The sequence below is a fragment of the Syngnathoides biaculeatus genome, chromosome 21, assembly GCF_019802595.1.
Source record: "Syngnathoides biaculeatus isolate LvHL_M chromosome 21, ASM1980259v1, whole genome shotgun sequence".
In the NCBI taxonomy this organism is placed as follows: Eukaryota; Metazoa; Chordata; class Actinopteri; order Syngnathiformes; family Syngnathidae; genus Syngnathoides; species Syngnathoides biaculeatus.
In genome coordinates, this window is record NC_084660.1 from 1,846,407 (window position 1) to 1,871,200 (window position 24,794).

At 46.7% G+C, this 24,794-nt stretch overlaps 2 protein-coding genes across 4 annotated transcripts; one reads left to right on the forward strand and one right to left on the reverse strand.

The window, feature by feature from the left end:
• Nucleotides 1-1,331: 1,331 nt before the first annotated feature.
• On the reverse strand, nucleotides 1,332-11,409 carry adissp (adipose secreted signaling protein). Of its 2 annotated transcripts, none has more exons than XM_061808472.1 (6): nucleotides 11,220-11,409; nucleotides 8,661-8,761; nucleotides 7,380-7,525; nucleotides 7,081-7,219; nucleotides 6,362-6,484; nucleotides 1,332-3,183 (listed from the first exon to the last, which is right to left on the reverse strand). In XM_061808472.1, the coding sequence occupies exons 2-6, from the start codon at nucleotides 8,692-8,694 to the stop codon at nucleotides 3,083-3,085; spliced, it is 543 nt and encodes a 180-aa protein (XP_061664456.1). In that variant the 5' UTR covers nucleotides 8,695-8,761; nucleotides 11,220-11,409; the 3' UTR covers nucleotides 1,332-3,082. The 2 variants fall into 2 exon arrangements, with proteins under 2 accessions (XP_061664456.1, XP_061664455.1); XM_061808471.1 differs by having other exon boundaries at nucleotides 1,333-3,183; nucleotides 8,661-8,755; nucleotides 11,221-11,409.
• A 6,016-nt stretch (nucleotides 11,410-17,425) lies between these two features.
• Nucleotides 17,426-24,164, forward strand: LOC133494532 (gastrula zinc finger protein XlCGF8.2DB-like). Of its 2 annotated transcripts, none has more exons than XM_061808454.1 (3): nucleotides 17,426-17,659; nucleotides 19,820-19,970; nucleotides 23,032-24,161. In XM_061808454.1, the coding sequence occupies exons 2-3, from the start codon at nucleotides 19,847-19,849 to the stop codon at nucleotides 23,988-23,990; spliced, it is 1,083 nt and encodes a 360-aa protein (XP_061664438.1). In that variant the 5' UTR covers nucleotides 17,426-17,659; nucleotides 19,820-19,846; the 3' UTR covers nucleotides 23,991-24,161. The 2 variants fall into 2 exon arrangements, with proteins under 2 accessions (XP_061664438.1, XP_061664439.1); XM_061808455.1 differs by lacking the exon at nucleotides 17,426-17,659 and adding an exon at nucleotides 17,748-18,150 and having other exon boundaries at nucleotides 23,032-24,164.
• Nucleotides 24,165-24,794: the final 630 nt, after the last annotated feature.

Below are 24,794 nucleotides of genomic sequence, written 5' to 3' on the forward strand. Positions count from 1 at the left end.
GTGTGTGTGGGTGTTGTCCTCCTCCAAGGTCGTAATTACTGCACGCATCCTTTTCCCCTGGCCTCATCTCGGCCGCCATCAATAGGAGCTGTCAATCACAGGCCGCACTCAGCAGAGACAAGAGGAAGGCTGATTGCAACGCAAACACACACGCACGCGCGCGCGCGCGCACACACACACACACACACCACACAGGTGGACGCACGCTCACGCGCACGCACGCGGACACGCACACGAGCGCCATTTCACGTTGCAGCAATTTCGCCGCATCGGAGTTTTTGTGAAGACGCAACGCCGCTCGGAGTTCTTTTAGCCATTTTGTGTGTGTTTGTGTGTGTTTATGTTATTCACACCCACCCACCATCACTGTGTTTACACGCCGTAAATTGCTCCTTTTGTCGAAGCTTTACAGACCAGAAGGTTTCCGGACGGTTATGCATCAATTACTGCCCCTCCTCCCCACCTGAAAAGAAAATCAACTTTTTTGATCCGCTGCTTTCATCGTATTATTATTTTGTTTGCTTTTGTGTGTATGTGTGTGTTTTTTTTTTTAAAAAGATCCTGAAATATATATAAATATAAAATTCAACGGGCGCGCGTGAAACTGCAAACATGCCTAAAAATGAACGCCAGCCGTGTTCATCAAACACATATTTAATTTTTTATGAGTATTTCCATTTATTCCACGGGAACGACACACACACACGCGCACACACACGCGCAAAAATAATCGTTAATTTTAATCATATTTGTCGGTAGCACATGATTAAAATGTTATTCCCCTAAAGAATAAATAGTTGAATTTTAAGAGTAACCGATGTTTATGTTCGTACTATAATTCCAATTTTTATGTAGAAGACAGTTCTTGTGACGTATTTAAAGCAGGTTTCCGATTATCTTCCCACTCCACGCCACGCTTGAACTCAATGGCGGCTATTAACATATTTTCTGCAGCCGTGTACTTAATTTTCCATTTTTTTAATTTAAAATCTCGCGGATCAGATGCCATTCAAATAAAAAAATATTTCAATTTGATGATTAAATGTTTGGTTTGTCACCTTGTTGGAGCCCAATAGGGTTTTTTTTGTGTTTGTGATTAGAGGAGGGGGAAGAAAAAAATAATCTTCTGTAATTAATATAATTGTGAAAAAATAACAATCGGTTATTGAAGCATAACGCAGCCGTCGAAACCATCACAAGTAATTACTTCGTGGAGTAGTCTTAGTGGGCAGGTGCGGGACTTTCGGTAGGCCACAGCGACACTCGGCGGCCACACGAGGAACTGCGCGGCCTGGAGGACGCAAACTGACAACTTTTTTTCATTTTATTTTGTTTTTATTTTTATTGGAGACGACGTACAAATTACAACAGGTCGGGGGGGGGGGGAGAGGAAGGCACTTCGAGGATCGGGAAACCGACATTTTGTTGTTTGTGTACAAAACAGTTGAGTCACGTAAGTGCCGCCGACCCACCGAACCTGATCGCGATTACTTTCCAGAAGAGTCGCAACACAGGAAAACAAACAAAAAAAAAAAAGTAAAAAAAAAACAACAATGAAGTTAAGTTCTTCTGTCTTGCTGAATATTAAAAAAAAAAAAAAATCAACATGGTCTTAAAATTGTAGTAAAATGTTTACATGAGGAATCGGGATACATTCACAAGGTTAAAATTGGTGTTTTGGGCATTACACATACACATTTCCACAATTCCACCATATTTGATATATTTGGTGAAGATCCTCTTGCGCAGTTTTATGGAATTTGCTCCTTTGCCCGCCAAAATTTTGCCAAATTATGCATTAATTGCTCCAATTTTTAATTTTTTTTTCTACAACAGCTCAACTTTTCCTCATTTTTCGCGTAAAAATTGAAACACTCACAAATACTACTAAAATATGAAATATTTAACTGTAGTTGCAGTATTAGAGCTTTTTTAGTAGTAGTATGCGTGTTTCAGGTGCACATTTAATGACTTAAATCGTAGGTGTCTAACCCAAAGCCCGGGGGCAAGATCCGGCCCACCGCGTGATTTTACGTGGCCCGCGAAGCCAAATCTAGTGTCAATTTCCACGATTCTTGTAAAAATCGGTGCCAAAATTTCAAATTTTCATGTATCATAAATGATTACGTTCAGATATTACAAGCATTTTTGTGTGACCAAATATGAATAGTTGCAAAAAAAACCCAATGATTTATGATTTCAAAACTAGTTCATAAATTCATGATGTAAATATGATGAGACAATTCAATATTTTTGTTTCACAGTCATAACGGGCCGCTGAGGGAAACCAGAACTACAATGTGGCCCATTAGAAAGTTTGAAACCCCTGACGTAAATGTTAGCATTTTCCCCTCGTGAGCATGGGTCATTTGATACAGTTTGTTCAATAGACATTTATTTTTTAATTTTTTATTTATTTAATATTATTTTTATTGATTTAAAGACGTTTATTGAAAAAAAATGGCAATTTTTTTTTTTTACCCCGCTAATGACAGCTTGGTTTTACATGTACGGGTAAATATCGCTTATGCTGAAGTCCTATTTTCCAAAAGTTATTGATTCCAAATTGTAGACATCCAAATTTAAGATGGTGGTGGCCCACAAATAAATTTTTGCATAACACTGAAGACAAAAAACTGCTTCGTAAAAAGCGCACGAGCCGCTAAACCTGACCTTAACCAGCCAAACCTGGTACACTTGACTTTATATGATCGTGATGTGCAATGTTTATTTTCTTAGACACAATGATGAGGTTTTGATTGATAACTGCCAATATTTCTGATATTCATGTCCACTAACGTCTTCGATTTGCACAAGGAAAATCGGGGGGGCCACGGAATTGCCACGAATTTTATGAAAACGAGGGGTATAAAATGAAAGGTGGTTCCAGACTTCCTTTGCCGATTCACTTCCCAGTCCAGGGAAATCCAGCGCCTCTGAAGAGCGCTGCTGCCCCCGTGTGGCCAAATGTGGCAAACGCAAGAGCGAGTTGGGGCGGGGGGGGGGGGGGTACAAAGGGGCGGGGGGAAAGAGATGCTGGTCACAGTTGTCGTCTCGGGTCCGCCGGTTCCCCCTCGGAGATTCAGTCGAAGCCCTGCCAGTCGCTTTGCTCGGAGTCGTACTCCAGCTCCATGCCGATGCAGCGGACGCCCTCCAGCAGCATGGGTGTGCCGTGATGGCGGTCTGGAAAAGACAGCGTCAAAGCGGGCGTGAACGATGCCGTGGTTGTCGTAGTGACCCTAAACGCCAGCAGGTGGCAACAGTACATATACAGCGAAGAAAATAAGTATTTGAACACCCTGCATTACTGCAATTTCTCCCACTTTGAACTCATGCAGGGGTCTGAAATTTTCCTCCTAGGTGCATGTCCACTGTGAGAGTGATCATTTAAAAAGAAAAATCCAGAAATTACAATGTATGATTCTTTTTAAAAATTTATTTGTGTGATACAGCTGCAAATAAGTATTTGAACACCTGTCTATCAGCTAGAATTCTGACCCTGAAAGACCCGTTAGTCCGCCTTTAAAAGTCCACGTATTATCCTGAATCAGATGCACCTGTGTGAGGTCGTTAGTTGCCCACTATTACTCTGAATCAGATGCACCTGTGTGAGGTCGTTAGCTGCATAAAGACACCCGTCTACCCCATACAATCTGTAAGACTCGAACTTGTAACATGGCCAAGACCAAAGAGCTGTCCAAAGACACCAGATACTAAATCGTATTTGAACACCTGTCTATCAGCTAGAATTCTGACCCTCAAAGACCTTTTAGTCCGCCTTTGAAAGTCCAACGCAGCTCCATGTATTATCCTCAATCAGATGCACCTGTGTGAGGTCGTTAGCTGCATAAAGACGCCTGTCCACCCCATACAATCAGTAAGACCCAAACTTGTAACATAGACAACACTAAAAAGCTGTCCAAAGACACCAGAGACTAAATCGTATTTGAACACCTGTCTATCAGCCAGAATTCTGACCCTCAAAGACCTGTTAGTCCGCCTTTAAAAGTCCAACTCCGCTCCATGTATGATCCTGAATCAGATGCACCTGTGTGAGGTCATTAGCTGCATCAAGACACCTGTCCACCCCATACAATCAGTAAGACTCAAACTTGTAACCTGGCCAATACCAAAGAGCAGTCCAAAGACACCAGAGACTAAATCGTACAACTCCACACGGCTGGAAAGGGCTACGGAGAAATTGCCGAGCAGCTTGGTGGAAAAAGGTCCCGTGTTGGAGCAATCATGAGAAAAATGGAAGAACCTGAACATGACAGAGTGGACCCCCATGCGAGATATCCCCTCGTGGGGTCTCTACGATGCTTACAAAGGTGAGGAATCCGCCCAGGACTACACCACGGGACTTGGTCAATGACCTGAAAAGAGCTGGGACCACCGTTTCCAAGGTGACTGTTGGTAATACACTAAGACGTCATGGTTTCAAATCATGATCCCCTGATTAAACCAGCACATGTCAAGGCCCGTCTTAAGTTTGCCGATGACCATCTGGATGATACAGAGGAGTCCTGGGAGAAAGTTTTGTGGTCAGATGAGACCAAAATGGAACTTTTTGGTTACAATTCCGCGAACCGTGTTTGGAGGAAGAAGAATGATGAGTTCCATCCCAAGTTCCATCCCTACTGTGAAGCAAAGGGGCGGTAGCATCATGCTTTGGGGGTGTTTTTTCACACATGGGACAGGACGACTGCACCGTATTAAGGAGAGGATGACCGCGGCAGAGTATTGTGAGATTTTGGGGAACAAGAACATTGAAGATGGGTCGTGGCTGGGTCTTTCAACATGACAATGACCCGAAGCACACAGCCAGGAAAACCAAGGAGTGGTTCCGTAAGAACCATATCAAGGTTCTGGCGTAGCCTAACTAGTCTCCAGACCGAAACCCAATAGAAAATCTTTGGAGGGAGCTGAAACTCCGTGTTTCTCAGCGACAGCCCGGAAACCGTTCTGATCTAGAGAAGATCTGTGCGGAGGAGTGGGCCAAAATCCCTCCTGCAGTGTGCGCAAACCTGATGAACAACTACAGGAAATGTTTGACCTCTGTAATTGCAAACAAAGGCTACTGTCCCAAATATGAACATTAGTTTTCTCAGGTGTTCAAATACTTATTGCAGCTTTATCACACAAATAAATTGTGATTTCTGGATTTTTTTTAGATCATCTCTCTCACAGTGGACATGCACCTACGATGAAAAATTCAGACCCCTCCGTGATTTCTAAGTGGGAGAACTTGCAGTGTAGCAGGGAGTTCAAATACTTATTTTCTTGACTGTATCGCCTTCAAAATAAGGGAATTGATTATTCATGTTTACAGTGATACCTCTATTAATCTGTTCCAGAAGTCGTTTCATAACGTGAATTTTGCGTAAGTAGAAGCGCATTTTACATGTAAATTGCCCAATCCATTCCAAAAAAAAAAACCCCAACAAAAACTCACAAAAAAGTTGTACTCTTCCAATCTGTGCTTGCGTGATTTGGTGACAGTCGACAGTCCAATGGGAGAGCAGCTCTACTGCACCACACATACTAAGATAAAGGAAGTGCATGATGGGTAAAGATTGACTTCCTTCCCAACCAATGGGACGTCAGGAAGATACTACGATGATAGCCAATGGGAGAGCAGCTCTATCGCGGCACACAAACCAAGATACAGGAAGTGCATTATGGGTAAAGATTGATGTCCCTCCTAGCCAATGGGATGCCAGGAACATGCTCCAGCGATAGCCAATGGGAGAGCAGCTCTATCACACCCCACAAACCAAGAAACAGGAAGTGCATTATGGGTAAAGATTGATGTCCCTCGACCCAATGGAATGCCAGGAAGAAGCTCCGGCGATAGCCAATGGGACAGCAGCTCTATCGCGTCACACAAATCAAGAAACAGGAAGTGCATGATGGGTAAAACTTGACTTCCTTCCTAACCAATGGGACGTCAGGAAGATACTACGATGATAGCCAATGGGAGAGCAGCTCTATCGCGGCACGCAAACCAAGATACAGGAAGTGCATCATGGGTAAAGATTCATGTCCCTCCGAGCCAATGGGATGCCAGGAAGATGCTCCGGCGATAGCCAATGGGTGAGCAGCTCTGGAGTAGTCAATGTATTGTTGTCACTCCACCATTAACATTTATTGCATTATCACCTGCTTATATATAAAAAATATTAATTGACAAATATGTATTATTGTTCGATGTATATTGCAGCTGATTTTTTTGGGGGGGAGGGGGGTGATCTGGTAGTATTGTGTGCCACTGTAAACATTATACTACTCATGCATTATATTCATCTGTTCTATGAGTGAAAAAAAAAAATGGCGGCTGAAGGTGCGAAAAGAATCCTACCCATGACTCTGGCGTGAACTTTGACCGTGACGCAGACGTCGTCGTTGGCCTCACTCAGCAGCTGCACCTGCTCGCACAGCACCCCCTCCTGCTGAGCCATGTACTCGCACGTGACCTTCAGACCTCCAGGGGGTGGGAGTGGGGTGGGGGGTGGACAACAGACACGCAAGGGATAAAAGATTCAGCATTATCTCTTATCTGGCATGTGCACACATAACCATGAGGTGGTGCTCAGACACCTGCACCTGCTATTCCTAATTGGACTCCCGTCCAATTACTAACCAATCGAAGATCAGATGAGATCGGGCAGTCTCAGGGCAGTCCCCCCCCCCCTTTTTTTAATGTACATTTTAATATATTTTTCAATTGAGTCTTCCAGGTCATAGGTTAACGGTGTCAAAATGTGAGGCAGAAAAGCTTCAAATTTCCCCAAAAATGCTCCCAGACACGATCCACCATTGTTGTTATTGATGTTACCGCAAAATTATGTAAGAACTGCGGACTACCGTCTCAGGAAACACGCATTTCCATGGGGGTGGGGGGGCCTGTTTTCAAATGGATTTACTCTGGAATCGGGTTCAAGAAATGATTCCTGTCCAAACTCCCAACAACACCGGTTTCGTGTTTTCGAAATGAAGAAAATAATAGAACCCCCGCTTCCGTGGACTGACTTCAACCGGGTGGCGCGTCGATGCGGTCTCAGCTGCAACGGCGCTCACCTTCGGGAGCCGGCGAGACGTCCACGACCCGGAGGTGGGGGCTCGGCGCCGGCGCCAGAAAAACGTCCTTCCCGAGAGCCGGGACCTCGGGGAGGGTGAAGGCAATCTCGTAGCGGTGCTGAGCCTTCAGGAAGCCCACCTGGACCGAGACCCGAGCGGAAAAGGTAAAGACCGGAATATACGTGCCGAGGAAGTGACTTTTACCGGCCATGCTAGTGCTGCGCTAGCGTGTTGCTGCTGTTTTACTGGCGTGTCTCAGAGATTTTTTACGACGGTTGCCACGGCAAGGTTGCCGTCACCTTCACCAGGAAGCTGCCGTCGTCCTCGGCGGTGACCATGATAACGGAGTCGTGCAGCTTGTCATCGAAGTGGACGTGCGAAGGGGCGCCGGCCCCCCCCGGGGGGTCCTCGGAGAAGCGAACGCCGCCTCCCCCCTTGGCAGAGCCTGGGGAAGAGCAAGGAGGGACTTTGAGATCATTTTTTTTTCTCCCCGATTCCATTTGGAGCAAGTCTGGGGAACACCAAAAAAAATAAAAAAAGGGCAGTCCAGAGTGAATTTAAAGAACGGAAAAGTCAGCTGGAGCCTGTTTGAATGGATAACAAAGGGCAGAAAATATTCAATATTTAGACTAGACTAACTCGAGTGCAAATGTGCCCTTTGTAAAATGTCAAACTGTTTTTTGTCGCGGCCCACATTGGAGTTCCGGTTTCCCTGATCGGGGAATTATGACTGTGAAACCAACAAAATCTTTGACAGTCTCATCATATTTCGACATGGAATTTCGAAATCAGAAATCAAAAATGCTTAGAATACATCAATGTTAATATACATGATATGACAATTTGAAACTTTGGTGCAGATTTGAACAAAAAGCACGGAAGTTAATACACATGATTTAACTTTGCGGGCCACATAAAAATTATACCTTGGGCCAGATCTGGCCCCCGGGCCTCGAGTTTGGCACCTGTGTCGTCACTGTTATCATTTATGATGTGAAAATTAGAAATTAGGTACAGATTCGAACAAAAAGCACAGAAGTTAATACACATGATTTAACTTCGCTGGGCACATAAAAATCATACCTTGGGCCATATCTGGATCCCGGGCCTTGAGTTTGACACCCGTGACGTCAACGTTATCATTTACGATATGACAATTATAAATTTTGGTACAGATTTGAACAAAAAGCACTGAAGTTAATACACATGATTTAACTTTGCGGGCCACATAACATCATGCGGTGGACCACATCTGGCCCCCGGGCCTTGAGTTTGACACCCGTGTCATCAACATTATCATTTTTGATATGACAATTTGAAATTTTGGTACAGATTTGAACAAAAAGCACTGAAGTTAATACACATGAATTAACTTTGCGGGCCACATAATATGATGGGGTGTGCCGGATCTGGCCCCTGGGCTTTCAGTTTGACACCTGTGTCGTTATCATTTAAGATATGACAATTTGAAATTTTGGTACGGATTTGAACAAAAGCACAGAAACTAATACACATGACTTAGCTTCGTGGGCAACATAAAATCAATCACACGGGTTCGATTCCCAAACCGAAAGACTCACCCTTTCCTTTCGCAGCAGCGGCGGCGGCAGCCATGATGTCGCCGAGACCGAGGCGGGGCACCGTCTCACAGCCTGGCCATCACCCACAACGGGGTCTCACCCCCCAAAAAAAAAAAAATAATATTAACGATGGAGTCATGGAATGAGATGCTAGCGAGCAAAGCGGGAGCGTATTTGTAGAGCAAAACAAGTAGATAAGAGGATTAGCTGAGTGGGGGGAAGGGGGGGCACATCCCGTAAACAACAACATAGCTCTCACTAGAATAGGGATTACTAACTTCATTATATCTATGATGTGGTGTATTTCGTGGATTTGTGGGGCCACCGCCATCTTGAATCGGGATCCGACAATTTTAAAATCAATAACTTTCGGCACGGTGGCGCAGCTGGAAAGCGTTGGCCTCACAGTTCTGCCGACCGGGGTTCAATGCCTGCGTGGGTTTTTCGTTGCCTGTCTCCATGTGCCCTGTGATTGGCTGGCAACTAGTTCGGGGTGCACCCCTGCCTACCGCCCGCTCCCTGTGAACCTTGTGAGGATAAGCGGCTAAGAAATATGGACGGGTGGATGCTGCGGCCCAGCCTGATCCAAACTCTGCCTCGAGCGGTCCCAAGGTAAATTAAGTTCGAGACCCTTGGTTAGGGGTCCCCGAACCGGCGGCCCGCGGGCCATTTGCGGCCCATGAAAAATTATTTTGTGGCCCTGACCTTAATATGAAAGTTTAATGTTAGTGCGGCCCTCGAGTTTTATATGATGGCTGCGTCCGGAGCCGAGGAACCGACCAATCACGGGGGAGGTAGACTGTTCTCGGGGGTGTGAACAACGACCCCAGCAGAGAAACCAGTTTTTTTTTGTTTTTAGTAGTTTTTATCCTCATCTGATGAAGAAATAGCAGTGTCGGTTGATCGGGAAGACGGAGGAATACTTCCATACAGATTTGAACCTGTGGCTGTAGATAATGTTGAATATTCAGATTGGTTCTTCGGGCGGAATGACGCCGGAGTCTGACTACGCGTAGGTCTCCGCGCGGGACGAAAGTGTGTAAACCAAGGCACCCAGAGCCCCGGGCCGGGAGACGCGGATGGTTCTTCGGACGTGAATGACGCGGAGTCTGACGAGCGAGCTCCGGCGGTGGGCTGCGAGCCGAGCTTCGGCGTCCGGAGGAGGTCGCGAGCAGAGCTGCGCCTCGCGGCCCGCCGCTAGCAGAGCTGCGGCTCGCGGCCCGCCGCTAGCAGAGCTGCGGCTCGCGGCCCGCCGCTAGCAGAGCTGCGGCTCGCGGCCCGCCGCTAGCAGAGCTGCGGCTCGCGGCCCGCCGCTAGCAGAGCTGCGGCTCGCGGCCCGCCGCTAGCAGAGCTGCGGCTCGCGGCCCGCCGCTAGCAGAGCTGCGGCTCGCGGCCCGCCGCTAGCAGAGCTGCGGCTCGCGGCCCGCCGCTAGCAGAGCTTCGGCTCGCGGCCCGCCGCTAGCAGAGCTGCGGCTCGCGGCCCGCCGCTAGCAGAGCTGCGGCTCGCGGCCCGCCGCTAGCAGAGCTGCGGCTCGCGGCCCGCCGCTAGCAGAGCTGCGGCTCGCGGCCCGCCGCTAGCAGAGCTGCGGCTCGCGGCCCGGCGCTAGCAGAGCTGCGGCTCGCGGCCCGCCGCTAGCAGAGCTGCGGCTCGCGCCCGCCGCTAGCAGAGCTGCGGCTCGCGGCCCGCCGCTAGCAGAGCTTCGGCTCGCGGCCCGCCGCTAGCAGAGCTTCGGCTCGCGGCCCGCCGCTAGCAGAGCTTCGGCTCGCGGCCCGCCGCTAGCAGAGCTTCGGCTCGCGGCCCGCCGCTACCAGAGCTTCGGCTCGCGGCCCGCCGCTACCAGAGCTTCGGCTCGCGGCCCGCCGCTAGCAGAGCTTCGGCTCGCGGCCCGCCGCCGGAGCTCCCTCGTCAGACTCGCGTCATTCCCGTCCGAAAAAGCCAAAAAGTAAGTTTGGTAAGACAGATAAAAACATTTAAAAGACAAAAGAATTATTATTATTTTTAAATGATGAAGAAAAATTGGAATGAGTCTTGTCATTTTTTTTTGTATCTGTAAAAGAAGAAGCGGAAATTCAGATTATTTGAACACATACAACGTTCTCTTATTAAATCTTATTCGTAGGTTTCCAGTGATGTCACCACCACCCTTAACCAATCGGATAAATTAACGGTGGAAAAAAACTCCACGCTTCACCAATCACCTGTGTTCTCTGACCTCTGTGGCACACAAGATGGCGTAATTGAAACCCCATCCATTGTGAAATGCAGCCCGATTTTTATTTAGGAAATGAGAACATTACACATGTCTGTCAAAACATGTTTTTATTATCCTCTAATATCATATATCAATGGCATTAAAAAAAGGGGGCGGGGTATCACTTTAAATCTGTTTTTTTTAAATGAGATTAATATGCATTGTTTGGTTATCTACACGCAGAACATAGATATCGTTGGTTAGGCACTGTATTACGGCGATACTTGTCGAGTCGATACAAAATACTGCACATAATCAGCATAGTAAAAGCGGATACAAAATATCATTTAAAAAAAAAAACCACTTACAGATTGTAGAAGGTCAACGTGGGGGCTACGCAGTGAAGCTAACATCCGGGAAATCCTTAATTTCCGTACGTAACACAAATATACGTTATGTTTGTGTTTGTCTGGCTGTCCAGCTGAACTCAGCTTTTTCTCCTCAGAGCTAGTCGCCATTCCATTTCCGCATTTGCGGGGATCACGTGACCTGTCTGGACAAATGGGGATGTGGCGCCTCGCGCTGGCGATTTTTGGTCATCCCAGGCTAAAATAAAATAAAATAAAATAAAATAAAATAAAATAAAATAAAATAAAATAAAATAAAATAAAATAAAATAAAATAAAATAAAATATATACTTTAGCATGTTTTACACACTCCTTGTTTTATCTAGGTAAATTGTTGTCTGTTGTCATACTTGAGCGGCTTTAAAGGGCCACTGTCATGAAATGGATGATTTTTAGTATATTAATGAAAAAACGGCAGCCAACATGAACCCATGCGTTTCTTCACCACAAAATAGGATTTTTACGTATACAGTTTGTTGTAACTCCCGCCATGAAAATCCTCTCGAGGGATTTGCTTTCGAGAAGAAGCAGGAAGTGACGTAAAGGACAGCGGCGCCCCCAAGTGGACTCGGTTGTCTCTATTAGTTTTACTTCCGGGAAGGTTGCCCGTTGTTCCTTCGTGTTAGCCAAAATGCCGGCTCGTTGCATTGCTTGAACACTAGAGAGGATGGATTTACCCTTCATAAGTTGCAAGAGACCTGGTTCGTCATGAAAAATGGATTGCACAGGTGCAAAAGACGAGAGCTCCGTGGGTTCCAAATGACAGGTAGGTGTGTAAATAATAGTTTGGGGCGGGCCACGTAATCGGTCTCTCTCATAACGTTGCAAAAGATCCGCGTACATATCACAGGGGTGCTAAATGTGTCGATGTGCGCGTCGGACGGCTTCTGCCTTTGCCGGCTTCGGCACCGCGTCCCTCAGTCACAGCTACGGTGCCGCGTCCGCCGGTCACGGCTTCGGCGCCGCCTCCACCGGTCACGCCTTCGGCTGGAGTGGCTCATCTCATCCGTGATAAGCCACCTCGGCGCCGAGCCGGGCCGCTTTACGGTGTTGCCATCGCACGCGGCTGAGTGCGCCATTGCCGACAGCGTTGTTCATAACTGCCGCCGTCGTCTGCGATGAACAACACCGCCGACGGCGGCAGTGGTAAACAATTGTTTATGGCGCACTCAGCCGCGAGCGACGACAACGCCGTAAAGCGGCCCGGCTCGGCGCCGTGGTCAGCCACTTCGGCGGCGGAAATGAGCTGGCCGCCGGCCGCCGGCCCCTTGACAGCTGGGGTAGTCTCCAGCACTCCCCGCGACCCTCCTGAGTATAAGCGGCAAAGAAAATGGATGGATGGAGTGTGTATGAGCCTAGCGTGAGTTACGAGCGACTTGTGAGTATTTGTCTCGTTGCCACGTCCACCACAGCAGCGTGTCCTCCACCTTGTCTCGTGCTCGTGACCGAACGAACTGACCATGATTATCCTCCACCCCTGACCTGTTCACCTTCAAACAATTTATTAGACCTTGGATTTTTCTGATTTTGGCGAGGACCTGGACTTATATAACCACCTGCCCGATTCTGACTGATTAGATTTTTTTCCCCACCCTATTTTTTTTTACCCCAAATCAATTACCGTGACCACTCCCCGTCTATAGCCCCCGTGTGTCTCAGCCCAAATCTTCTTCTCGACCTTTTCTGGGGCACGCGTTTGGCATTGTATCCGGGTCCCCCTCGTGGTGGGCAGCGGAGGCGTCCAAGTCGTTATACCTCCCGGTTCACTCCTACCAAGGCTTGATGGCACCAGGCTGAGGAGACCCAACTCCCACTCATGCCACGGCGGTGCCTGACCCCGAGCCACAGAAGCCGCCGCCTCTCACCAACGCCTCCACGGTGCCCAAGGCGCGGCAGCCGCCACCACTCGGCCACGCCTCTGGTGGTTCTCGACCAGCATCCGCCGCCTGTCGGTCCCGCCTTGGTGGTGGCTGAGCCGCAACAACCGCTAACTCTCTCGGTGGGGAAGCCGCTGCCTCCGTCAGTTCTCGACCAGCATCAGCAGCCGCCTGTCGCTCACGCCTTGGTGGTTCCTGAGCCGCAACGACCGCTAACTCTCTCGGTGCAGAAGCCACCGCCTCCGTCAGTTCTCGACCAGCATCAGCATCCGCTGCCGCCTGTCGCTCACGCCTTGGTGGTGCCTGATTCGCAACGACCGCTAACTCTCTAGGTGCAGAAGCCGCCGCCTCCGTCAGTTCTGGACCAGCATCAGCAGCCGCCTGTCGCTCACGCCTTTGTGGTGCCTGAGCCGCAACAACCGCTAACTCTCTCGGTGGAGAAGCCGCCGCCTCCGTCAGTTCTGGACCAGCATCAGCATCCGCCTGTCGCTCACGCCTTTGTGGTGCCTGAGCCGCAACAACCGCTAACTCTCTCGGTGGAGAAGCCGCCGCCTCCGTCAGTTCTCGACCAGCATCAGCAGCCGCCTGTCGCTCACGCCTCAGTGGTGCCTGAGCCGCAACAACCGCTAACTCTCTCGGTGCCGAAGCTGGCGCCTCCGTCAGTTCTCGACCAGCATCAGCATCCGCTGCCGCCTGTCGCTCACGCCTTGGTGGTGCCTGATTCGCAACGACCGCTAACTCTCTAGGTGCAGAAGCCGCCGCCTCCGTCAGTTCTGGACCAGCATCAGCAGCCGCCGCCTCTCCCCTACGTCTTGGGGGTGTTTCACCCGCAGCGGTTACCCGTTTTTGTTTGGGTCCTGCTTTGCCATCGAGTCCCTCCTCACGGATGTCTGCCTGAGTGGCCCTGTAGGGGAACCCCTGGTGCTTGCCGTCCGAGCTGTTCTCCTGACCTGCCCTGCAGCCACCGGACAGACTCGGGTGGGGGGTGTCTGACGGTTTTAACATACTTGCCCAATAAATACACACTTAATTGACTTTGAATAAATCTGTTTGAAACAAGCATCAAAATACTGTAAAGTGTTCTCATCATAAATTTTGAGCGAGGTTTATCAATAAGTTTGACACCTGTGCTGCAAACCTAATCACGCAAAACTATGGAAAACACTCCCATCTACAGTCAAGAAAGCGCAATTGCAGTATCTTCAAGGCGAATCGAGAGGGTTCAGGGTGAACCCGGTCCGATTTTCTCTCCCCCCGCGACCGTGCGGGGAGGGTTCTGGGGCGGTTTGATGCTGGACGTGGGTCGTGGGGGTGTTTTTTTTAATGAATCAATTAATTAAAACATTTAATTTTTTTTTAACGAGGATTCCCTCGGTAACGGCAAGCGAAGAGGGAAAACCCCGGCGTCGAATCCCCGCGGGGAATGTAATGGACGGGAAGGTCGCCGTCTCGGGGAAAACTGAAGCCCCAAAATGCCCCCCAGGCAGTTCAGCGCCATTTTCCTCTCCAAAAACCGGTTCAGTAGTTTCCCTCTATTACTTAATATTTTCATAATCCAGTTTGTCCACTGTGTTGGTCCGTGGCGGAATGAATAATTCCTTGGACTAAAGTTTCTGTCACGTGCCACGTTGGAATTCTGGTTTCCCCTCATCGGGCTGTAATGACTGTGAAACCATAAAAATCTTTGATCGCCTTATCATATTTCCACATGGAATTTATGAACGAGGTTTGGAATCATACATCAAGGGGAATGTGTTTTTCAACTATTGTTGTTTGCTAACACAAAAAAATGCTGAAAATATCTAACTGTTATCATTAATGAGATGGCAATTTGAAATTTTGGTAAAGATTTGAACAAAAGTCATATGATTAATCTTCGCGGGCCACATAAAATCATGTGACGGGCCGGATGTGGCCCCGGGCCTTGACTGTGACACCCGTGTCATCAACGTTATCATTTATGATATGACAATTTCAAATTTTGGTACAAATTTAAACAAAAATCACAATCGTGAATACATATAATTTAGCTTCGCGGACCACATAAAATCATGCGGCGGGCCGGATCTGACCCCGGGCCTTGACTTTGACACCTGTGTCGTCACCGTTATCATTGATGATATGACAATTTGAAATTTTGGTCCAGATATGAACAAAAAGTACGGAAGTTAATACACATGATTTAACTTCGCGGGCCACGTAACATCATGTGGGAGGCCGGATCTGACCCCCGGGCCTTGACTTTTACACCAGTGTCATCAACGTTATCATTTATGATAAGACAATTTGAAATTTTGCGACAAATTTGAACAAAAATTACAAAAGTTAATATGCATGATTTAGCTTCGTGGGCCACATAAAAATCATACCTCGGGCCGGATCTGACCCTGGGACCTTGACTTTGACACCTGTGTCATCAACATTATCATTTATGATATGACAATTTGAAATTTTGCTTCAGATTTGAACAAAAGTCACAATAGTTAATACACATGATTTAGCTTCGCGGGCCACATAAATTCATGCGGCAGGCCAGATCTGGCACCCGGGCCTTGAGTTTGACACCCGTGTCGTCAACGTTATCATTTATGATATGACAATTGAAATTTTTTGTCTGGATTCGAACAAGAATCATGGTGGTTGAAACATAATTTGCCTTTCCGGCCCACATAAAATCATCTGGCGGGTGGGATCTGGCCCCCAGCCCTCCAGTTTGTCACCTGTGTCGTCAAGGTTATCATTTATGACATGACAATTTAAAATTTTGGTCCAGATTTTAACAAAAATCACGGAACTCAATACATATAATTTGCCTTTGTTAGGCCACATAAAATCCTTTGGCGGGCCAGACCTGGCCCCCGGGCCTCGATTTTGACACCTGTGTCGTCAACGTTATTGTTATGATGTGACAATTTGAAATTTTGGTCCAGATTTTAACAAAAATCACGGAACTTAATACATACAATTTGCCTTTGTTGGGCCACATAAAATCCTTTGGCGGGCCAGACCTGGCCCCCGGGCCTCGATTTTGACACCTGTGTCGTCAACGTTATTGTTATGATGTGACAATTTGAAATTTTGGTCCAGATTCGAACAAGAATCATGGCGGTTGACACATGATTTGCCTTTCCGGCCCACATAAAATCATCTGCCGGGTGGGATCTGGCCCCCAGCCCTCGAGTTTGTCACCTGTGTCGTCAAGGTTATCATTTATGATATGACAATTTAAAATTTTGTTCCAGATTTTAACAAAAATCACGGAACTTCATACATATAATTTGCCTTTGTTGGGCCACATAAAGTCCTCAGGTGGGCCGGATCTGGCCCCCGGGCCTCGATGTTGACACCTGTGTCATCATTTATGGTATGACAATTTTAAATTTTGGTCCAGATTTGAACAAGAATCGTGGCATGATTTGCCTTTGTAGCCCACATAAAATCATCCGGAGGGTCAAATCTGGCCCCCGACCCCCGAGTTTCTCACCTGAGTTGTCAACGTTGTCATTTATGATATGACAATTTGAAATTTTGGTACAGATTTGAACAAAAAGCACGGAAGTTGAGACACGTGATTTAGGTTCGCGGGCCACATAAAATTATGTGGTGGGTCTAATCTGTCCCCCGGGCCTCGAGTTTGAAATCATACATCAAGGGGAATGTGTTTTTCAACAATTGTTGTTTGGGAACACAAAAATGCTTCCAATACCACAGTGTGATCATTTATGATATGACAATTTGAAATTTTGGTACAGATTTGAACAAAAATCACGCACGTTAATACACAGGATTTAGCTTCGTGGGCCACATAACATCATGTGGTGGGCCGGATCTGACCCCCGGGGCCTTGACTTTGACACCTGTGTCGTCAACATTATCATTTATGATATGACAATAATTATCATTATAATAATTGTCTTTTTTTTCTGTTTTTTGTGCTGTCTATTTCTGCCCTGAAGGTTTTACGGCTCACGGGTGTCCCGAACCTTGAATGTTATGGTATGTTTGGACGACTCGCGAGTGTTTTATGTTTTCCATATTTCACGCAGTGATACTTTTATGATTTTGTGTGTTTTTGTGATCTATTTCATAGCTCAAGAGAGTACTTTTTATTATTATTATTATTATTTTTTGCTTAGATATGACCTTAAATATGTAATCAACAGATAAGGCGTTGACAAGAATGTGTTGCGCAACGTGGCGGCTGTCCTTGATCTTTGTACATACAAAAGCAGCCAATGACATCCTCCTCGCCCAGGCGTTGCCGTGGCGACGAAGGACACCAGATAAGGAGTGGAAAGTTACCCGAGACCATACTGGGAGGGGCAGCCATCTTTACCCATGGACCCATACATATAAAAACCTTGTTCCCGGGCAGTTTTTCTCTTCTTCTTTGGCCTAGCGGATACCGAGCTAAAACACGGACGTCTGTATTGCATTAATTGGTGATAAATCCATTTGCTAATAACTCATCTAATCATCGGTCATCTTTTCCTCGATCCCAACTCGCAAATCCCTCCAACCGGTAAGTGTGTTTCAGTTCCACCTTCGTAATTCATCATTATAATTATGAATATTCATGTCGCTAGGGATCCAAAACCTCCAAAGTATATAGATTAATCGCATCGTTTACCGTGCTTTTTTTTTTTTGCCCTGACCGGAAGTCAGAGTCCGTTGACCATGGCGGAACCAATGTCGGATGCAGAGTGCGCAGTTTAGTTTATAATTCTACGTCATTCCAGCTAACGCTTGTAGTCGGGAGGGTGGCCTGCCGCTTTAAATATTTATTCATATTCATACATGTCCGACTTGTTAGGATGGTCGCGCTTCGGCTAAATCTTCCCGAATTTGGACTGAATGTTCGGAATCCTCGACGGGGGACGCCCCTGGTCACTGACTACTGCAGTGGACTCAAAACATCCTCCGCGTGGGTCTTCTAATCCTAGTTTAGCATAGCTTGCTAAAAAAGTGAGACGTTCAAGAGCAACACTTCGCTCAGTACAAATCAAGCGTGAGGTAAAGTCGTCTTGTTTACTCAACTAACTAGTACGGAACCGGAACCACAAAGCGGGCTTCATTGTAGTTCCGGTTTCCCTCAGGGGGGCCGTTATGACTGCGAAATCCATTTTCTTTTGTCGCGCATCCTCACAAGGGTGGTGGTGAGTGCTGGAGCCTATCCCAGCTGTCAACAGGGCAGGAGGCGGGGTACACCCTGAACCGGTTGCCAGCCAATCGCAGGACGCGTAGACACCCTCAACCGCACCTTGGGGCAATTTCGAGTGTCCAATCAATGTTGCACGTTTTTGGGTTGTGGGAGGAAAACGGAGAACATGCAAACTCCAGCAGGCGGGGCCGGGATCGAACCCGAGGTCCTCGGAGCTGTGAGGCCAACGATTTGCTGGCTGAATCCACCATGCTGCACATTTCCATCCATTTATGAACTATTTTTTGGCAATTATTGCCGAGGTTTGGGAACACAAAACTGCTTGCGATGGTCATTTATGATGTGACTGATTGCAATTTTGGTACAGATTTGAATCAAAATCATAAAAAAAAAAAAGTTGATACACGAGGTCCCTTTGTGGGCCAGATCAAATCATATGGCGAGTCGGATCTGGCCCCCGGGCCTTGAGTTTTACACCTGTGGCAATGAATATTCATTTTTAAATACTATTATTATATATAATATAATATTGTCTTATTTTTTAAAATATTTATATAATTATAAAATATGTTATTAAAATTATATATATATGTATGTATATATATATTTAAAATATTTTAAATATAATTTAATAAATTAATATTTCATAATTTTATTTTACTTGGAGTGTGTGTCAATCTTATGTAGGCCTAGATATTTTACAAATTTTTCCAATGAATATTTATTTATTATTATTTATGATTTTTTTAAAAAAAATTATTACAGTTTGAAGCTAAATCATGCCTATTAACTTCTGTGATTTTTGTTCAAATCTGTACCATAATTTCAAATTGTCATATCATAAATGATGACGTTGATGACACAGGTGTCAAAGTCAAGGCCTGGGGGCCAGAACCAGCCCGCCGCATCATTTTATGTGGCGCACGAAGATTAATCATGTGTATTAACTTCTGTGATTTTTGTTCATATCTGCACCAAAATTTCAAATTGTCATATCATAAATGATAACGTTGATGAAACAGGTGTCAAAGTCAAGGCCCAGGGGCCAGATCCGGCCCGCCGCATGATTTTATATGGCCCACGAAGCTAAATCATGTGTATTAACTTCTGTGATTTTTGTTCAAATCTGGACCAAAATTTCAAATTGTCAAATCATAAATGATGACGTTGATGACACGGGTGTCAAAGCCGAGGCCCGTGGGCCAGATCCGGCCCGCCGCATGATTTCACGTGGCCTGTGAAGGCAACTCATGTGTATCAGGGTTCGACACCTACGTACAAATATCTAAATGTAGTCCAAGAAACCTTAATAATGAATAATATCCCATTACGATTATTTTCAGAATCGTCACGATCTTGATCAGGATTCTGGACTCCTTTTGTAGAATGTACAAATGATCCCGTACGCATTTTGCCGTCCGCAGTTTAACCCGCAATCTCCAAAATGAAGTCCCGCCACACTGCGATTGTTGCACACGTCCGATTTTATCGCTTTGCTTTTCTCATCCCCGCAACGAAAAGCGGGAAACTGCGAACGGCGGATGAAAAATGTGCGCAAGGAGGGCGGCGGCGTACGAGGAACGACTTTGCGGACCAAAAGAGGAGAAGGAGCCACGACCTCAACTCCTGGACGCTGTGTTCAGTCTGCAGCCCCGAATTGTGCGACGCAGAGGTGGGCTCACTTGTTTTATGATGCATTTATTATAATACAGTGAAGAAAATAAGTATTTGAACACCCTGCACACATCGAACAATAATACATATTTGTCAATTAGTAATTTATATATATAAGCAGTTGATAATGCAATAAATATTAATGGTTGCGTGACGACAATACATAGACTACTCAAGAGCTGCTCACCCATTGGCTATCGCCGTAGCATCTTCCTGGCATCCCGTTGGCTCGGAGGGACATCACTCTTTACCCATAATGCACTTCCTGTATCTTGGTTTGTGTGGCGCGATAGAGCTGCTCTCCCATTGGCTATCGCTGGAGCATGTTCCTGGCATCCCATTGGCTTGGAGGGACATCACTCTTTACCCATAATGCACTTCCTGTATCTTGGTTTGTGTGGCGCGATAGAGCTGCTCTCCCATTGGCTATCGCCGTAGCATCTTCCTGGCATCCCGTTGGCTCGGAGGGACATCATTCTTTACCCATGATGCACTTCCTGTATCTAGGTTTGTGTGGCGCGATAGAGCTGCTTTCCCATTGGCTATCGCCGGAGCATCTTCCTGGCATCCCATTAGCTAGAAGGGACGTCAGTCTTTACCCACGATGCTTTGCAATCGACTGTCACCAAATCACGCAAGCACAGATTGGAAGAGTACAACTTTTTTGTGAGTTTTTGTTGGGGTTTTTTTTTTGGGAACGGATTGGGCAATTTACATGTAAAATGCTCGTTACGAAAACGTTACGAAACAACTTCTGGAACAGATTATTAGAGGTACCACTGTAAACATGAAGAATGAATTTGCATGTTTTGAAGGCGATACAGTCAAGAAAATAAGTATTTGAACACCCTGCTATATTGTAAGTTCTCCTACTTAGAAATCATGGAGGGGTCTGAAATTTTCGTTGTAGGTGCATGTCCACTGTGAGAGAGACCATCTAAAAAAAAATCCAGAAATCACAATGTATTATTATTTTTTTTTTTAACGATTTGTGTGATCCAGCTGCAAATAAGTATTTCAACACCTGAGAAAACCAATGGTAATATTTGGTACAGTAGGCTTTGTTTGCAATTACAGAGGTCAAACATTTCCTGTGGTTGTTCATCAGGTTTGCGCACACTGCAGGAGGGATTTTGGCCCACTCCTCCGCACAGATCTTCTCTAGATCAGAACGGTTTCCGGGCTGTCGCTGAGAAACACGGAGTTTCAGCTCCCTCCAAAGATTTTCTATTGGGTTTAGGCCTGGAGACCGGCTAGGCCACGCCAGAACTTTGATATGCTTCTTACGGAGCCACTCCTCGGTTTGCCTGGCTGTGCGCTTCGGGTCATTGTGATGTTGAAAGACCCAACCACGAGGTTGTTCCCCAAAATCTCCCAATCCATGGGCGCGGTCATCCTCTCCTTAAAACGGTGCAGTCGTCCTGTCCCATGTGCAGAAAAACACCCCAAAGCATGATGCTACCACCACGATGCTTCACAGTAGGGATGGTGTTCTTCGTCATTCGTTTAGTGGACAGTTACGATCGAATTCAGGCTGCGTTCGATTGCTCACAGAAACTTTCTAAAAACTAAATATGACCGGAGAGCCTGTCATCCCATGCGCAAAGTTGCGGACGTGTTTGCGGAAGTTTCTCCAAGACCTGTGTGTACCTTTCTGCGTTATTGGTGCCTTCACAGATGTGTAAATTACCCACGCCGTTGGAACTAAAGTCGAAAAGCCAGTCTAATACCCGCAGTCTTTTTTTCAACAAAGTCAGGTGGCTGTACCACGTGCAGAATGTGCTTTGGGATTGTCTTGCTGTCATAAGCAGGGGTGTCCATGGAAAAAAATACGTTGCTTGGATGGCAGCATGTGTTTCTCCAAGACCAGTGTGTACCTTTCTGCATTATTGGTGCCTTCACAGATGTGTAAATTACCCACGCCGTTGGAACTAACACGGCCCTGTACCATCAAAGATGCTGGCTTGTGAACTTTGCATCCAAAACAGTCCGGATGGTTCTTTTCGTCTTTGCCCTGAGGGACACGACATCCATAATTTCCCAAAAAACTATTTGAAATGTGGGCTTGTCATACCACAGTACACTTTCCCACTTTGCAGCAGTCCACCTTAGATGAGCTCGGGCCCAGAGAAGCCGGCGGCGTTTCTGGACGTTGCTGATAAATGGATTTTGCTGTGCACAGTAGAGTTTTAAAGGTCAAGTGTCATCTCTATAAACATTATAAAATATATATTGTCATGAAAAATACATTATTCACTTCAATGTCGATACGAAAAAATAAATATGAGCGGAGAGCGGGTCATCCTTCCAAACAACAACAACCAAAAAAAGGATCGACGAAAGCAAAGATTTACTTAGTGATTATCATTTTCCGGTCACTCTTGAGCAAATGTTGAAGTGGGTACGCGCATCCGGATAATCAGGCCGATATTAAGCATTTTTCATCTCTTGAGAGCAACGTTAGAAACTGCGTCACGGATTTTTCCATCCAATCACATCACCGCAAATTTTCCACAATCTGGTGCTCTTCGGATGATTTCTGGCAGAAGAGTGCAAGGAATAATCAGAAGAGATGTCAGAGAGCTTAAAAGGGACTAGGAATTTCCAGGTACTCTTCTACAGTGCGTAATGTACTCTGCAAGTGAAAGGTCAAGTGTCATGCCTATAAACATTCTAAAATAGTTATTGGAATGAAAAATACATATAACATTATTCACTTCAATGTCTATACTAAAAAATAGAGCCGAGAGCGCATCGTCCATGCGCAAACTTGCGGAAGTGTCATTGTACGACATTCAAGTGGTCGCCATATTGGCTGCATCCTCTGTCCGTGACATCACCCAGACATTCTCCAATGAAAACACGAACACGCCCCTTCTGACACGGAAGCTCTTTACGCCGAAGAGAACATCTCATAACCGAGTGAAGTGACCGGGGAAATATTACCCTATCGTTTCGAGGCATTTTTAGATGATATGCTGATCACGGCCAGACCTAATTGACAGGGGAGGTTGCACAGAACTGAGATTTCACCCGCGTGTTTGTCTTGTGATTTGCAGATGTCTGTGAACGTCTCGGTCCTGAGCGACAGGCGCCGAGGTTCCTTCACGTTAAAGCGGAAGTGGACGGTAAAGAGCTTTCCCGCGTTCAAGAGGAAGCGGAGTCGGAGCCCCCCCGCGTCAAAGAGGAGCCGGCGCTCTCCGGCGTCAAAAGAGACGAGGAGGAAGAGGAGGATACGACCACGTTGCCGTCCACTGGTGTCCATTTGAAGAGCGAAGATGATGGTCAAAGTGGGAAAAGCGGAGGGCCGGAGCTTCCCAGCGGCAGCTCGCGTCACCACATGACAACAGGAAGTGACCGCCAAGCAGACGGCCTCTTTCCTCCGCTATCAGATAGCGACGACCCGTCACACTCGCCTGACTGTCATGACAGCAAACGCTGGAAATGTTTCCAGTGTGGAAAAACGTTTCCTTATAAGAGCCGCGTGAAGCAGCACATGAGAATCCACACCGGGGAGAAACCATTTGCCTGCCCCATTTGCGGGAAACGAATCGCTTCAAGGCAACGTTTAGCGTTGCACACGAGGATCCACACAGGTGAGAAACCGTTTGTCTGCTCACTTTGCGGGAAAGGGTTCTCTGATAAGGGATACTTGAGACGGCACACAAAAGTGCACACTGGAGAGAAACCTTTTGCCTGCTCACATTGCGGAAAAAGGTTTTCTCATAAGGGGCATATGAGGATTCACACAAGAATCCACACTGGAGAGAAACCCTTTTCCTGCACAGTCTGCGGCCAGAGATTTTCCGACAAGGCAATTTTAAAAGGTCACGCGGTAACGCACACCGGTGAGAAACCCTTTTCCTGCTCGGTTTGCGGGCAAAGATTCTCCGATAGCGGAAACCACGCACGACACATGAAAACCCACGCCGGAGTGAAACCTTTTTCCTGCTCAGCTTGTGGCCAAGGATTCTCTCGGCGGTACGAGGTGAAGACGCACAACTGTGTCGTTCGATGACCAATCATCAGTGAGCGATGAAGTTTTATTATCTGAACTGGGTTCTTCGGTTCCGGAACCAAAGATCTTTTAAAAGGTCTCCTGTGGGCGAGAGTTGAAAATCAGCACTGACTTTGAAACACAGCAATGCGTATGGTTTCTCCAATATTTTTGTGATGAAAAAAAAAAATAAATCAAAGAAAATGTATTTTTATCAAACTATTGAGAGGTCATTTTTTTGGGAGGTCAAAGGGTGTGACCTTCAGGGGGTTTGTTTTGGTCTTGTGGTGTGATTTCAAGATGGCGCCGTGGCACGTCATCCCCGGTCCCGTTTACGACTTGTGCGTTTTTCGGTCGTCCCGGGACTACACAAGAAAGGACTTGCTGATCAGAGAGTCTTCTCCAGATTGGCGTTGTGGCGCCGTTTAGCTATCCAGCTTTCATGTTTTTCCCGAGCGGACCGCAAAGCGGCGCTGGCGCGGAAGTCGCAAGGCGGCGGAATTCGTAGCAATGACAAACGGTGCGCGAACGTTACGCAGCTCAGCGCCACTCTTGTAGTCGTCGTTCTTGAACTGTAAACCGTTGTACTCGCCTCTTTCACACTTGTAGGTGTTTACATTCCACCTCAAGTTAGCATGAGCGCGGCACTGCTAGCGCTCGCCGAGCAGGGAGACGAGATTATCCGTGGAGATTTTAAATTTAACCAGGTGGCACGGTGGATCAGCTCTCAAAGTGGAAGTGTTAATTAATTCATTCACTGTGTATATTACTTGCCATCAATCATCCATCCATCCATCCATCCATCCATCACAATCAGCTGTCCAT